General features: G+C 36.4%; 1 protein-coding gene across 1 annotated transcript in view; it reads left to right on the top strand.

Annotated features, from left to right (window-relative positions):
• LOC150099310 (CTP synthase 1-like) overlaps positions 1–17,682 on the top strand; it is an 85,104-nt gene that overhangs the window by 21,529 nt on the left and 45,893 nt on the right. Inside the window, exons 4-6 of the mRNA XM_090404501.1 lie at positions 482–598; positions 10,736–10,819; positions 14,986–15,066. Of these exons, the coding sequence (XP_090260627.1) occupies positions 482–598; positions 10,736–10,819; positions 14,986–15,066 (282 nt within the window). The remainder of the gene's footprint in view (positions 1–481; positions 599–10,735; positions 10,820–14,985; positions 15,067–17,682) is intronic.

Genomic DNA, 17,682 nt, shown 5'->3' on the forward strand with positions numbered 1-17,682 from the left:
CAAATATATATTTAAATACCAGGCATAAATGTTTTGGGGAAATTTGGAGAAAAGAGCAAAACTAATAATGGTAAGTGGCTACTGGATCACAGACTAGTTAGTTTCTACTTATTCCATGTACAAATGTAAAGATGTGCACAAATTAATTAACATTGAGAGAAAATGCAAGAAATAATTCTTATTCACTGTTATTGTTGATAGTGATATCTTCATGCTGGTTCAAAACAGGAGATGATGATGATCATTAATTTTGAGTACAACAAACATGTATTTCATATTGAAAAGCAGAATATGTTCAAAACTTCTAAAAAGATTGAAAGTAGCAGCTTTCAGAGTAAAACTACATGTCATATTCCTCTAGTTTGACATATGCATATGTATCAGTCTGTGTTCAAGAGTATTCTTGAATATATCATTAAGATATTAGTAATTCCATAATGTTGTGCAATTTTTTAGTAAATACCAAACATATTTCTTTCAGCTGGGTGGCACAATAGGAGATATTGAAGGAATGCCTTTTGTAGAAGCTTTTCGTCAGTTCCAGTTCAGAGTTAAGCAAGAAACTTTCTGCTGTGTTCATGTTAGCTTAGTTCCACAGGTAATATTTTACTATATGAATGGTTGATTATTTTAATATTTCTCTGAATATTTTTCACTAAGGCTGCTGCTGCTTAGTCATTTTATGTATACATTTGGGGGTATTTTTTTTTTCCTTTGAATTTGAAAATAGAATATATTAGTTGCCTGAAATTTTATTTTTTTCTTATACTCTTCAGAGATCATCTTTAAACCTGTTGTGCTTTTGGAATCTCATTGTACCATTCCATGTCACAATTCTATGTCTGTGTAAAAACAAGATTTGCCTTTAAAATTCCAAATAAATTTATTTTTCTGACTTGAAATTTGAAGATCTCTTGTCAAACTAGCTCCAGAATCAAGAGCAGAACAGACCCCAACTACCATTGCAGTCTGCCATCCAGCAGTTGTATGGCCAGTTTTCTTACTAATGCTGGAATTTTTCAGGTCATAATTCTTTCACCTACCTTCTTTCTCTTATTGATAAATAACTTTCTCTCTGTGATCTCTTATCCTATGATGACAGCTCTTCCTTCTTGCAGTTCTTAATCATTCCACACTTTAAGATCTTCTGCAATCATACTCCATCACAGTGCATCTCCAAACTTCCTTCTTGCAGTTCTTAATCATTCCACACTTTAAGATCTTCTGCAATCATACTCCATCACAGTGCATCTCCAAACTCACAGAAGAAATTTCTTCTCTTTGTTCATCCTTTCCACTGCTATCCTCTGAAACAGTCTACCATCTCGTGTTTCCCGAGGAATACAGTTAACAAGATAAATGTGAACAAGTTCCTTATCAATGGTACTAGTGTACTATAGATTGACCTACCTCTCGTGGATGAGGTCTCCACAAAAAAAAAAAAAAAGCCTTAAGCCTTAAACACTCATCATCTGTGACATTTTCTATTGGTATAATGACAACCTATTTAACTTTAATGCTATTTATGTTTAAGTGAAAGTACTCTGTTAGATCAGCTCTGATCACACATTACTGAATTAACAGTGTCAAGTTTTTTCCTAATTTCTTAATTTTTAATATCATTCTGCCATTCCTTCATGCTCATAATTTTTCTCCAAACTCTCATATCTGTGGTCTCCAGTCTTTGATCAACTGTTTTATTTCTAACCCAACTCTCAGATCTGCAAGTTAAAACTGGTTTGAACACTGTCTTGTATATAGCTAGTTTAGTATTTTGACTAATTTCCCCTTATTAAGTATATTCAATTGACTGCTGTACTAGTTTTGCTTATTCTGTTGTCTATTTCCATATTTAATTTGCCATCATTGTAATATGTTCCTGTGTAGCTGAAATACTTGTTCTGTTAGTTTTTCATTGAGGATAAAAGTTATGTTTTCTGTGTTTCTGCTTATTTTCATAGTTTGCTTTTTATTGCTGATTATACACCAAATTTGTTACAACATTTATTTGATCTCGTCAAAGAAAAGACTTGCACTGGATTTATTTAGTGTTATAACAACCTCTGCATAAAGTAAATACAAAGTTGAATATCTCCAACTTCAGTATCGGGTTTGATGTCATGTTTTTTCATAATGTGATTCATATAGGTGAAGAATAAGAAAGGAAATAGTGTGCATTCTTGTCTTGCACTGAAATATGGTCTGATATAAAATGAGACCATCTTCCAGTACCTCCTTCAGTTCCAATTACCTACCTCACAACTTAACTAGACTGCGTAATGTTCCATTTACTTCATATGATTATTGCATTTTAAAAAGCTCTTGACATCTTGTCATATGCCTTTTTTTAGATCTATGAAACTTAACTACAGATCCTTATTATATTTGCTTGATTTCTCAACTGTCTTAAAGTGAAAATCTGATCCTGACAACTATTTGGTCTGAATGCAGCTCCCCCCCCCCCCAGGTTTCTCTCCTACAATTTTTCTTAGCCTCTTTCTAAAAATGCTTTCTTAAATCTTACCTGGAACACACACACAGTAGGGAAATTATGCTGTAATTCTCACATTGATTCCTCTAATCATCCAGAATTCAAACTTCAGACTATGCCCTCTGAATTATGCAGCCACTAGAAAAATTATACCTCATATTTTATGCATTTTTGGTTGAATATCATATACTCCATGAGCGTTTTCACATTTCAGGTGCCTGATGACTTATGTTACCTCAAACACACTTGAATATTTTCTATTACTGTTCTCTGGTGGCTGCTGATTTCATTTAACTATCTTTAGAGTGAATTACTCTGGTCACTCATAATGTCTTCAGTTTTTTTATTTATTTTTTTATTATGTTTTTATTTCACTTTTACCATCTTTGATTCTTTTTACAGTACTCCTTCCTTCATTTCTAAGATTTTTCAACTGTGTACAGAATATCTTGTCAGCTTCCTGATATTTATCTTCTATATTCTTACCAAAATCTTCCCATTACTTGTTTGGCTACTTTTTCATACACTTATATTGCATTTTTCTGTGTATTCTCTCAAGAAGACATCTGACATTCACATGAAGTACAGATTGTTCTATCCTTGGAAAATCTCACCTTATTGAATCAGTGCTTTCTTCAGAGATTGCTGCTAAGATTCTTAAGGTTTGGTTCTTGTTTTTTCCAGTAGTATTTGTATTGAGTCTGTAGGCTGTGATGCTCCACTAAAATGTGTTTTTAACTCTCCATATTTTTGAAGGTAATTTGGCTAAATATCCTTATACATCATACTTTTTTTAATAACTATCTGCTTGAATCCTTTAAATACATTTTGGATACTGGATTCATTATAATTTTATAATGCTGATGTAGTTCCCTTATTCAGTTCAGTAATATAAATTATTTTTGTATGTTTTCTTACTTGTATGTAACCTTTATTGCATTGGCATGTTCAAAGATAAGAAACTTGGTCAAAAGGCTTTGAATTCACAGGTTTTACATAAGTCGTCATCAAATTCCTGACATGTACCCTCAAGGGGGGGGGGGGGGTGTACAGGATATGATAGTACTACATGAAAAATTTATATCATTGCTGACATCCTATCTACGATTTTCCTCCAAATCAATCTGTTACTATCAAAACTCCAACATTATCAGATCTTATATTTCTATCTTCTAAGGCACTTTTTATGGTTATCAGTTTTATCAATACTGTATCAATTTCTGGGTTGTTTTACATAAGTGTTCTATTTAAATAATTTTAATGTAGGATTGAGAGAGAGAGAGTAAAAGTGAAGAATTATAAGAATAGTGGGATAGAAGAAGAAGAACAAGAATGAAGAGTTGGCTATATGAGTGAGCAGACTCATATATAGTGTGTAGAGTCAGGAAAGGATGCTGTTGAATGGATTGATATTGGAGGTGCAAAATCAGGGAAACTAGAGATACTTAGGGAAGTAGTTGAGTGACCGATACCAATATGGCAAATGACTGTGAAAATGTACAGACAATGCCTAAGATAGTAATTATCTCACTGGTAATTAACCAGAATGGGATAGTTAATATAAATCATAAGGATAGCTGTGGACCTAGGGAGCTTTGCGTAATCCCAAAGAGCTGTGGCAAGTAAAAGGGAGAATGAATATGGTAGAATAATTTTGATGAATGCTGATGGTAGGGAGGTAACTGAAGCAAACCAAATAGTTGAATTACTAAGTGATCATTTTGCAAAGGTATATCATCAAGGTCAAGATATTATTATTATTATTATTATTAAGAGAGAAGACCTCCAGGGAGTCAGAGACTCATCTAGGGAGGCCACATACTACACAACCAGCTATCATACTTATTCTTGAATTCATTCACACTGCTTGCACTCACAACATCCAATGGCAATCCATTCCAATGACGCACCACCCTCTGAGAGAAAAATCTAGCCCTCACACCCTTCTTGGCAGCCTTCATTCTCAACTTCCACGGATGCCTTTCCCCACCTCCATAAATTGAAAAATTCCATCAATTGAAATCCTGTGTGACCCTTTCAGAAGTTTGTAAGTCTCAATCATATCACCCTTCTTTCTCCTGTTTTCTAATATCTGCAGTGTATAAATTCTCAATCTGTCTTCATAATCAGTATTCCACAATCTTAATATCATTTTTAACACTCTCCTATATATCAGAATCACAACGGTATTGCAATTGTGAACGTTCGTTTCAGCATTGCAATTATCTTTTGAGTTGTATTTGCAATCTTTGCCACATGGCCCTTAAACTTCAACTTCCTATCTATTAACACCCCAAGATCCCTAGCCTCATCGGTTTCTTCTAGCCTAATTCCACCAATATAATACGACATTGGATATCTAATCATACCAAACTTTACTTTTGCTGACATTGAACTGACACCCATTTTCCCATGCCCACAATTCCAGCTTATTCAAATCATTCTGCAAGTACTACATATCAGCAGCATTCCTGCTGATATGTGTTAGCAGGAATGCATAAAAATATTATTTTTTTATTAACAAAGATTAATAAAAAAAAAATAATAATAAAAAAAGTAACAAGTGGTGTATCACAAGGATCAGTGCTTGGTCCACTGTTATTCAATCTGTGCATTAATGATATTGGGAAGGATTTTGATAAGTGACTAATGATGCAAAGATAGGTAAGTCACTTATCAAAATCCTTCCGAATATCATTAATATACAGATTGAATAACAGTGGACCAAGCACTGATCCTTGTGATACACCACTTGTTATTTTTTTTATTATTATTATTTTTTTATTAATCTTTGTACTGGTTATGGGCAGTACTAACCTTACATCACGTCCAGACTTGATATAAGCCTAAGCCTTTACAAGTGTTTTACCCTATGCCTGTTCGAGTTATCATTGTAGTCATTCTCTGGTGGCCCTGTAGTCCCTCAAGGAAAGAACTTTTATATCCTTTTGTGTAAGCCCAAGCTTTTTTAATTCCTTATAACTATCTGCACTCCATATGCCATGTAAAGAGATGGTGGTGCTCGTAAACCTCGGAGTTGCCCCATGCTCCTCTCGTATTTTACTAACTAGATCTGGATTATTTTTATAATAATTTACTTTATTATTATGACTATAGGCTAGTGGGTGCCCTATTCCCACCACCTGGGCATCAACTACCCAAATGTCACCATCTCTTTTAATCACCAAGTCTGGTTTACGCAAACCTACAGAGGTCCTATAATGTGGTTCCACCGCAGTTTCCCAACCTTTGTTCTTAAAGCGGTTGTTCAGAATGGAGACCACAGTATCATGCCTCCTCATGCAGACCCCATGGTTGCGGAAGCAACACTGGGCTATATGAGACAGTGTCTCACTGTAGTGGCAGCCTGCCCTACAGTTAGAGTCATCACTACCCCATCGTGCTGTGTGGGCTTGAGTAGGCAGGGCATTGATCCTTGTCCTGATAAGGTCAATATACTCAAACCCAGGGAGGAGGCTGGTGCCATCCCTTACCCAATCATGCTGGGGAGGCACCAGATATGACTCTTTTAAAGGAGCACCATCTACAGAACAGTGCAACAGAGATGCCCATCTCTTGTGTTCTGCGGGTGCTTACTCGATTAAAGTACCTTGATAATGGGACCAGCCTTTAGCCTGCCTAAAGTCTTCTTGTATTAATGGGCTATAGAAAGCCTCTCTGCAGATGGGGGAAGAAGATAGTTCTAACTGCACGATTCTTGACAGTCGCAGGCGTGGGATCAGCCATCTAAGTGATGGAACCCCAAGCCCACCATCCTTCACCCTCGCATGAAAATATGCAGTAGGAGTGTCAGGCGGCAGTCAGAGCCATGATATTACGGCTGAACGGATAGCCCTGTCCATTCGGGACAGTACCGAGATATATGTCCTACCAAGCACCAACTTGTGGTAAAAGCGAGGTAGGAGATAGTAGGAAAGGAGAAACAGTCTTTGCTGGGACTTGAGAGGAGCTTTCCTCAAAGAAGTGATCCCAACTTTTAGGATAAAAGGGACAGAAGACCTTCCCTTTGGGGGTGAACATGATACCGAGGTATCTCCACTCTTCCAGGATGGTCAAAGCATGCAACGGTCTCCTGTGCAGGGAAAACTATAGTCTTGACCTTAAGCTTCTTGTCACGACCAGAGGGGACAAGGGCTAAAGAGCAGGACTTCTCTACATTAATAGAAAGGCCTCAAATAGAGAAGAAGTCAACTGCCCCGTCAAGGAGTTCCTGCAAGCCTATCTTAGTAGAGGCTACGAGCATAAGATCATCCACAAAGGCCATAGCATTAAAGGAAGAAGTGCCTAGAGAGTAGCCTATATAGCTAGGAAGAAAATGAAGAAACTCATCTATGATTCAGTTAAAGAAAAGGGGAGATAGAGGTAGAGGATCACCCCAGCGAACACCCTGCACTGCGGGAATAGAAGTTGCACGGGACCCTGTAGTGATAGTGATGGAGCTATCCAAGTATAGCTCCATAACATAGGAAAGAAAAGGTTCTGGACATCCAGCAATAGACAGCGCTCGAAGGAGAGCAGGAAGGGAGATGCTATCAAGGCCTTTTGGAGGTCCAGCAACACCATATATAGAGGCTTAAGGTGGTGTCAGGAATCAGAGAGAAGAGAAGAAAGAAGATATATATTTTTGGCACAGCTGTCCGAAGGGACAAAAGCTCTCTGTCTATAATCATGCTGTATACGTTGCTGAAGTTGTTTACCTAATATTTTATGATAGAGTCTAAGTAACACAGGGGAGATGGTAATAGGTCTAAAGTCTGATGCACAGCTTGAAGTTTCTTTCTTCGGAATGAAGATAGTTCTTGAAGCACGTTATGGTGGTATTACTTTACTGAAAGGAGAATGTCCACTAAGTCTTGAAGAATCTTCAACGGCACCTTCCGAAGCCTAGACACAGGAAAGCCATCAGGTCCGGAGGCAGAGAAAATTGGATGGAAGAGTTGCTTTAATTTCCTGGATGGAGATAGACTGGTATATTTGAAGGGCAGGAATGGACCTCAATATCATAGGTTTTTATCATAATCAGGGAAGTATGGAGGTGGAGCAGAAAAGACTGTACTCCAGAATTTGACAAAATCATCATGCAAGTCAGCTAGAGGTGGAGGGGAAGCACCATCAAAGATGGTTTTGGCACATTGCCCTCTTCTTTTTATAGAGGGCCTGCATAGCTGCATTGGCCCTCTTCCTCTGCTTCCTATTTGACAAAGTCATTGTAGAAATGAGATGTAGGCTGATGTTGACAAGGCATGAAGTGATCAGAGAATTCAGCGTGGAGGTAGTCATTCAACTGATCTGTGATATCCATTCCCAGAAGGTAAGTCTGTATGAGATATTTAAGAATTTGATGGTTATATTCTGGAAGAGGAGGATCATCTAGAGATGTCAGTCTGAGAATCAAAGCCTCTTCTTCAATAGCAAGATGGTGTCTGGAAGATAGAGAGGCAGGGACAGGAGATACAGAGATATAATCTGTTCCTTACCTGTGGCAGATGGGCTGCCAATTCTTGAAGTAAGGCTTTGTAACTGGCTTTCCATCTATGACACTTGATGGCATCCAAGGATCTTAATGGGAACGCCTTAAATAAAGTCTCATTGATTTTCTTTATCCCTCGAGCCGTCAACTCGATCTCATGAGTGGCAAGGATCTTTTCTTCTTCGGCAGTCCAATGTTCTTTGACGCGCTCCATTCTTATTGTAGTGTTGGCTTCGGCTGGATATTTTGAGGTGCGATGCATGCCAAGACCAACTGTGGTAGAGAATGCATGATTGCAGACCTGACATATGAAGTGTCTGAGATTGGGAACTCCTTGACCGCCAGAACAATCTTGCAGACTCAGATCCCCGTATATCGCTTTTTGATATCTGTCAGTCAGCCGTTCTCTTATCCATGCTAATATTGTATAACCCAAACCCATTTTCTCCAATTTATGCAACAGTCTGTCATGCTGTATTCTGTCAAAAGCCTTAGCAAAATCCAAAATTATCATGGTGTATCCATTCCCCTTGTCTAGTTCAATGGTAACATTGTTATAGAATGTGAGCAAGTTGCTAAAACATGACCTTTCCTTAGTAAACCGATATTGTTCATTGCAAAGTAGATATTCACTGTCAACCCATTTCTGAATGCGAGCCCTAACCAATTTTTCCAAAATCTTAAACACCAATCCTGAGATACTAATTGGTCAATAGTTGGTTACATCGGTCTTTGCACCACCTTTGTGCAATGGAATTACCATACATTCCTTCCATTCCTGCGGAATCTTCCCTGTTCTGAGATTCATATTAAACATCCCTGTCAAAGGAATGGCCAGTTCAGCTAAACACTTTTTTAGCACACGTGCTGATATTCCATCAGTCCCTATTGATGAATTCTTATTCAGTTTGTGCAACAGCTCTAATACCTCGGCTTCACACAATTGCATTTCTTCATCTAGTGAAGAGAGAACAGTGAGTTCAATTATTGTAGTAACAAGTGAGAGACAACCTGAAAATAGATAAACGAACAGGATGTGCAGGTACATGGGATATTACAGAACCTTGATGTGAATGCAGGTATGGAATTGGATAGCATAACAGCTCGAGTATTACAAGAAGGTACTAAGGAATTGGCAGTGCCTTTGACCACATTGTTTAAATCTCAGCTCTGGGCTGGTTCCAAGGGGATAGAAAGGGGGTGGGTTCCGTTTCTTAAAGGAGGCACAAGAACTGAGGTAGCAAATTATTGACCAATGAGCATCTCAGGAGTGGTAGTCATGGTATTGGAGAAGTTAGTTAAAGGAAAAATCCAGGCGTATAAGAATGAGATATATGGGGGGGGGGCAGCATGGTTTTGTGAAGTAGGTCCATGCCTCATTAACTTAATTATGCACCATTTATAATAAATGACAGCTGAGTTGGATAAAGCTAATAGCTATGCAGTGATACTGCTGGACTTTGCAAAGGCTTTTGACAGGATACATCATGAAATTCTGACAAATAAACTGCAGCATATATGAATAGATATGAAGTTGATGTCGATAAGAGGGTGGCTGATTTAGAGATATCAGACAGTAGTTTATTATTTTTATACTCTCCATGGAGCTACAATACTCATCATGAGAAGTTCATTCAGCTGACAACATATTTATCATGCTGATTTTTTAAAATTCTTAAAGCTTCCTGCATTAACAATATATTCTGGCAATGCATTCCATTCACCCACAATTCTCCATGTAAAAAAATCTACTCCTCACACCCATCTTCAACACACTCTTACATAATTTCCAGGGATGGTCTCTGGTTTTTCTCCTCTTTATAATTCCTCTGGATTAATCTGATAAAATCCCCTAACCAACTTAAATATCTCTACCATATCACCTCTTTTCTTTCTTTTCTGCCAAACTCTGCAATCCATATTCCTTTAACCTCTTTAAATAAGTCATTTAAAGATTCTGACTCAATAAGTGCCTAATTATCTCTTATTTACTTCTTGATTAAGATTCTTCTTCACTTTAAGCTATATTGCTGCATAACTATTAGAATAGTACCTCTCAGCACAAAAATGATGTTAAGATGGTCTCTTCTTTCATTTCAATAAACCCTAATCATCCATTGTAGATGTGAATAAACCATTAATGAATAATATCTTAACACGATAACCACAGTAATTAACTTTAATGAAATAAAGGTACAAATATTTCGTACTGAATTAACAGTACATCATCAAGTACTGTGTAGAACAAACAGTTAAAAGGAATGAAATACCAAGTACAGAACAGTCGGTGAATTACCAATTAAAATTGTTGCCACGTGCTAGAAAATTAATATTAATAAAATATTATTAAATAATTCTTAAAGACTATTTCTTTGATGGTTACATAAGATAAACCATTAGTGAAGGTAAGTTTGTTAGTTTCATGAAGAGATATCGGGCTTTTCCTCCTGGAAATTTGATATTTTCAGTTCCCAAACAGGTAAACCAGCCAGAAAGCATACAGTTAAGACATAATGCTCTGGTCTCATAGACTTAGTTTCTTTGGTTGTAATCCTAACTAAATTGCTAAACTAAGCTGGCTGGAACATTGAAAGAAAATATGAACTGAAACTTTTTATTACATTCATAATGTGAAATAAATTTTCTGATTTATTTAAATAAAAGTTACTTTATTTACAGATTGTTTGAGCTATTTCATCTGTATTGATGAACTGACATTCAGAAATGTTAATATAAATTTTATTTTTTTAAAGCCCAAAGCCACTGGAGAGCACAAGACAAAACCAACTCAAGCAAGTGTAAGAGAACTGAGGGGATTAGGATTATCACCAGATCTGGTAAGTTTTTTGTTGTGTGTGTGTCGCTTAGTCTCTAAATGACTTGTTTTCCTGGTAAACACAATTATACCTTTTTTCCCCTCTCTCCTTTCCTGAAATAATGCTCTGAATTATTATTATTAACACCAGACCTTGATGAAGTCAAGACTCGTTGCTGGAGACATGCTGTTACACACAGAGTCCATCAAACCATGCTTTAAACTCAATGTATATGCAACCAGTGCATTCCACTCTCCATTCAAAGAACCTGCTCACACCCTCCTTATACAGTTTCCAAGGATGTCCCCTTGTTCTATCCACTTTTCCCATTCTCTGAAAAATTTCTTCCACATTAACCCTGTAACAACCATTTATCAACTTAAATGTCTCAATCATATTCCTTCTCTTTCTCCTATTCACAAGGCTCTGCAAATTGCATTCCTCTTAATCTGTCCTCATAGATTGGAGTTCTGGGCTAAGGAGAATGGATGTCAATTTAATGTGACAAAATGTAAGATTATGCATTTTGGGGTGAAAAGATTAGCAGCAGTATATCACATTGGTGGAACTATACTCCAGGAGATTGATGAGGCCAGGGACTTGGGAGTGTTGGTGGATAGGGAGATTAAGTTTAGGGGGCACATCGTAAAAGTGGCTAAATCAACTCACTTGGTTGTTGATAAATACTTTGAAGAGCAGAGACAAGCAAGTTATTGTACCTGTGTACCAAGCCTTGATAAGACCTCATCTCGACTACTGTGCCCAGATTTGGTCACCTAGGTTTCTTCTTGTTAGCAAGAAGCAAGAGGTGGTTAGCAAGGGTGTTAGAGCTGATTTCTTTACTTTTAGAGTGGTAAATGAGTGGAATAAGCTGCCAGAGTCTGTTGTGGGTGCTATGATGGTGAGTGAGTTCATGGCAAGGTATGATAGATACTGTGAGAATGTCGTATAGTTGTGTGGACATGATGTTTAGGGCCTCCTTCGATGAGTCTAAGGACTCCCTGGAGTCGCACATAATAATAATAATATCTCACATCCCAAAGACCTGTTACCATCTTAGTCTTATTTGGAGCCTTTGCAATATGTCCTCATTACCATGAAAACCTGTGGGACAAATCTGTGCACAATAATCAATGAGATCTGATCAAGGTTTTATATGTGGAACTAGAATTTCTTTATTTCTGCATTTTAAGGTCCTCCATACAGTTAAATGTGCCAGTTTTGTTACCCAGATATCATCCTTGAAAATATTTAAAAGCAATCTCATTAGATTGCTTTTCAGCTAAAATCGTGTGAACCTTATTTCTGAGTTCATATATATTGTGCTTAGTACTTTCCCTTACAACAACAACAACAACAACAGCCACTGAACTTTGATGGGATATAGTAAGTAGGTATGGTTAGCGCCAATATCTGAAAAAATATTTCAAAAAAAGTAGGCTATTTGGCAAGCTTTCATTAATAAAATTGACAATTTTGCTTCAGTACAACCATCCATGAGATTTGGCAGAAATTCTTTGAATTCCAAAGCTTTTGCAGTGTATAAAACAGTAATTCCAAGCAGCACTGTTATTAGTAGTGGAGTCGCATGTAATAATAATAATATCTTGCATCCCAAAGACCAGTTACCATCTTAGCATTTTTGCAAGTTTGATTGAAATTTTAAAGTTATTGCGAACTTGAAAAATGTCATACTCAATATCCTTGCTAAAAATATACTAGTAATTTCTAACTATCATCAGTCTGGCAGCTGACTGGAACTTTTGTTTAAAATACTTATGCTGCAAGAGTTCTTTAGTGATGGCATACATCACAAACTTCCTGCCACTTGGTGCATTAGCAAGTCTAAACAATATTTTCATATGCATAGCATCCGTGTGTGAACACATCTACAAAATTATAGTGTTTTAAAACTACAAAATTTGTGAAATCCACTATTTTATATTCTGTTTCATTGGAGATAAAAAAAAACATTTTTGCAACCAACTAAATTGATTTCACAACCTGCATTTTGAAAAATGCTGTTCTGGTGTGTACGTCCTAATATGAATGTAATTTTTTTTTCTGCCTAACATGCATCATTACTTCTAATATTGGACCAGGACATTTAAAAGCTATGTTCAGATACATTCATTCGGATATCACATGATTTCATGCATAGGAGTTCATTAAGGAGGATTTGAATGAGCTTCTCAGATTTGTCTCGAGAGTTTGGGAAAGTACTTTTTTTTTTTTTTGTTCTCCTTAAACAAGATAATGCTGCCATTTGGGAAGCTCTTTCTGACCTTTTCAATTGTAACTCATAAAGATTAAAAACATAGCATGATGAAGGCTTCCACTCTATGTAAGGCAATCCAGAAAGATCTTCAAAATAGTCATTCATTATTATCCTCTACTACCTTTATTGCTTCAGTAATACTTACCACTTCTCAAGGATCATCTGAGGAAGCTTGTTCCTCAATATCATTATGTGGAGTCTAATTAAGTTATCCAGTGAGCTCAGTAAGGTACTAATTTTTGTAGTGTTTTTTGTACTTACAATATTTAAAGATAATTAAGAGATTTTATTTTTTTATCCCTTTTGTCTTTCTTACCAAGTGCTAAAATATTTAGTAACTTAACCCACACAGCTGATCTGTTTTTGTTTAATTCTAAGTCATTTAAAAAATAAAAAAAATGGAGAGTTGTTAAAAGAAGTTAGACATACTATGTGTTATACACTGATAGTGAAGAATTTATGGAGATACAAACATGTGTTGGATTAATTACTTTACTTATAATTAAGAAAATAACACTTGACATTTCAACCTCTGTATCGAGGTCATCAGGAAAGCATATGTATGCACAGAACAAAGCTACATGACACTACACAAAAGTAAGATAAATCTGTATGCTTTGTTAATTGTTTACCCTAGCCTGACCTCTGGTGGAAAAAAAATTGTAATAAAAAATTAATAATAGTAAAATATATACAAAACTATAAATTAACAAAATAACTTATGTATGTTGTTTTCCTGATGATGACCTCGATATAGAGGTAAAAAAACAAGTGTTATTTTCTTAATTATAAGTCAAGTAATTACTCATGTGTTTGTGTCTTAATGTAACCTTAAAAGAAAGAATGTATTATGCATTGTTGTTTGTTTTTTGTAGTAAAGATAAACATTGCAAATCTGAATTTGCAATGAAAGTGCCATTTGATATCAGGCTCATGACAAGTCATCAGCCGTTATTTACTAGTCCATCAGTATGACCGATCACAGATAATCGGTGTTTCATACAAATTAGATATAGCATGGCTGGATACCACATAATTTTAATTATCTGATGATTAAAATCTGTCAGTGTTTTAATTCACTATTAACAAGTCACCATTCAAGTAACAGTTCGAAAATGAAAGTCGCCCAGTGTATTTAGATCTGTAATTCTTTGGATGAATTGAAATTTAGAAGTAACATATTAGCATTGTGCTTGAATATCTGAGGTTATAATTTTTGAAATTATGCATAATTTCAAATTCAAAAAATAATTGAAAGGGTTTATAATGAAGATTACTTAAAATATGGTTTTATCAAATGTGCAATAAACATCAGATGTGCATTAAATGGAATGCATCTTTTTGGATGTTTTGCAGGAGGTTCAGAAGATGTCAGATAGAAAAATATGACTTTGGTACATCGTCCGCACGGTTAGCCTAGTGGCTATGTGCTTCGCAACCATATGCCTGGGGAAGGAGTGTCCTAGGTTCGATTCCCGTCGGTGACGTGAGGAGCTTGAAGGATCTTCCTCAGCCATAGCCAAGTTAGCCAGTCTTGGGCGTGGACAGCAGGGTTTTTTCCCCAGTTTATTCTGGAGTTTTTCATCCCGCAAAGCAGGCAAAACTGGCCTTGAGAACTCAACACTACAGGCCATAGGATACACCAGGGCATAAGGCTGACCACCTTATCCTGTAAACGGAGTGAGGTCCGATGATCAATGGACCCGCGACACCGCAAGGTAAAAGAGGGTATAAGGAAGATGACATGACTTTGGTACATGCTATTTGTAAACAAAAAAAAAAATAATAGTCAGGAAAGTTTATTCATTGTAGATTTTAAGACTTATTGACAAAACAATACTGACTTTCTTTTATCCATCTGAACAAAGTACTGTGATCAAATTCAGAATTTGTGTATAATTTTTTCCAGATTGTATGCCGTAGTGAAAAACCTATAACAAACGGTGTTAAAGAGAAAATATCAAACTTTTGTCATGTTGAACCTGAACAGGTATGATTTTATTTATTTATCTTAATTATAACATTATTTTATCAGTGTTGCATTTCCCAAAATGCATCATTAAAGTATGTAGCACTATATGATATCCCAGTATAATGAAGACAAATTACCAGTTCTACTAATTTTTTTTCCAAATTGCTTTGGAAAAAAATTTGTTTTTTTAGGTCTGTGAAGGTTCACCCTTAGTTGTCACTACCTTAGTGCAGTTGGCAGAACAACATGTGACCTTTAGTTGGAAAGACCTGAGCTTATATATACCACCTAAAATGTTCAGACCCTTGTTGTGGCCTTTGTCAAGTCTTTTAAAAGTATATCACACTGATAGCAGTGAACTAAAAATTTGGAGAAACTCCCTGTTGTCAGTGTAATATGGCTAATAGGCTTCTAGTTCATTGCCAACCTTGCAAGAATTAAGTAAGACAGTAATGTAAGGATGGAGGACAACACAAATATACAGGTAACCACAATGTGAGTTTTTTTTTCTCTGATCAAGGTTTTATACGTGGAACTAGAACTTCTTTATTTTTACATTTTAAGGTTCTCCATACAGTTGTATGGAGGGCCTTAAAATGCATTGGTATGTTACTTGTGACATACCATTATTAACTTCCATCAAATAAATAAATAAGACATCAATTAAACATTTTATATCAATCTTGACTATATAGCAAGGCTCCTAATACAAAATTACTCCATCTACAATTGGTTGCATATTGGAAGCAGCACATACTACCAATCCAAACTCTTCATACAGAACATTATAACTTCATACGGTTCAGCTTGCAGATTTTTTTCACTACATCAAAGCAGCAGTCTCAACTCTCCTTTATATTAATTCACATATACAAGGGTGGTCTGAAAAGTTCTCGCCCTCCACCATAGATAGCAACACTATCGGCAAGATTTTTTTTTTCTAAGTTGGTACATCTGTCATAAGCATTCATGTGAAATTGCAAGTCATTCTATCAATTTGTTTTATACAGCTGTCTGAAGCAAAAGTGTTGTCTGTATCCCTTGAAATGGACAAAATTGAGTATTGTGCAGTTATAAAATTCTTTGTAAAAGGTTTAACACCAAAAGAAATTCATTTGAAATTCATAAAAGTTTATGGGCACTCTTCTCCTCCATTTTCGACAATTAAGAAATATGCTGCCAAGTTTAAACGTTGACGTACCAGCCTTGAAGATGATCCATGTGAAGCACGTCCTAAAAGTGTAACAACCAGAAAACATTGATCAAGTGCACGATATGGTATTGGATGACCAGCGAGTCAAAGTGCATGAAATTGCTGAGACTATGAGCATTTCAGAAGAATGAGTAGGATATATTTTGCATGAAGAATTGCATATGAAAAAGCTTTGTGCAAGATGGGTGCTGCGATTGCTAACAGCAGATCAAAAATGCATTCACTTGAAAATCTCTGAAAAGTGCTTGGAGCGTTTTTAACAAGACGAAAAAATTGTAAGAAAAGACCAGGTTTTCAGAAGGAAAAAAAAATCATCTTTCAGGACAATGCACAAAATTTCCCATTCCCACAAAAGTGCTTTGAGAATGGGAAAATTAAGAGGTCTGCATTATGAATTGTTGGAACATCCACCCTATTCCCCAGATTTGGCTCCCTCTGACTTCTATCTCTTCCCAAAACTAAAACTCTTCCTCGCTGGTCACCTTTTTTCTTTGAATCAGGACATGATTGCAGCTGTAGAGGGGTATTTTGCAGATCCTATTGAGAACCACTACAGGGACGAGATAATGGCGCTGGAGCATCACTGGAATAATAATAATAATCATATAATGATACACTGCCGTGAATCCCCTTTACGTGGAGGTACGGCACCATCTCAGTCCCCCCAAATTTTATTTGGGCTCCAGAACTGGCATAGCTGACGAATCAGATCTATGGCTGGGTCAGTATTCCTGACTGTAATCTGTGTGTGTTCACTGGACTGGTTTGGCTGTTTGCGGGATGAAAAACCCCAGGTAAACTGGTGGGAAAAACCCTGCTGTCCACACCCAAGACCAGCTAACTTGGCTATGGCTGAGGAAGATCCTTAAGTTCCTCGTGTCGTCGATGGGAATCAAACCTAGGACACTCCTTCCCCAGGCATATGGTTGCGAAGCGCATAGCCACTAGGCTAACCGTGCGGACAGCATCAAGAATATATTAGTCTTATGAGAGGTTATGTTTAAAAAAATATAAAATAATTTTGAAATTATAAATTCCTTTTTTTCATTGTTAAGTTGAGAACTTTTCAGACCACCCTTGTATCTGAAAGTGGGTCACATATCAGCATGCAAGGCAGTGTGTCTGCATTACTGCATAAAATTCATAACTGAAAAAAAGGAGGAGGGAAGATCTTGAAAAAAAAACTTCCCATATACTTTTATACAGTTTTTTTTTTTAATTTTTATATCACTCCCACATACAAAAGGCTGTAAGGCATGTAACATCTAAATTATGTGTGTTTAGCTGAGGTCAAGAGCAAACACATAAAGACCACATTAATAGTTTGCTATGGAGAATTTCTTTTAGCATAGTATTGTACCTGGAATTTTGTTTGGGAGTAGTGAGAGCAACTAGGAATTTTTATCTGAAGGTTGAGGCAG

The sequence above is a fragment of the Typopeltis vanoorti genome, chromosome 14, assembly GCF_054136105.1.
Source record: "Typopeltis vanoorti isolate ZY-2024b chromosome 14, IOZ_Tvanoo_1.0, whole genome shotgun sequence".
In the NCBI taxonomy this organism is placed as follows: domain Eukaryota; kingdom Metazoa; phylum Arthropoda; class Arachnida; order Uropygi; family Thelyphonidae; genus Typopeltis; species Typopeltis vanoorti.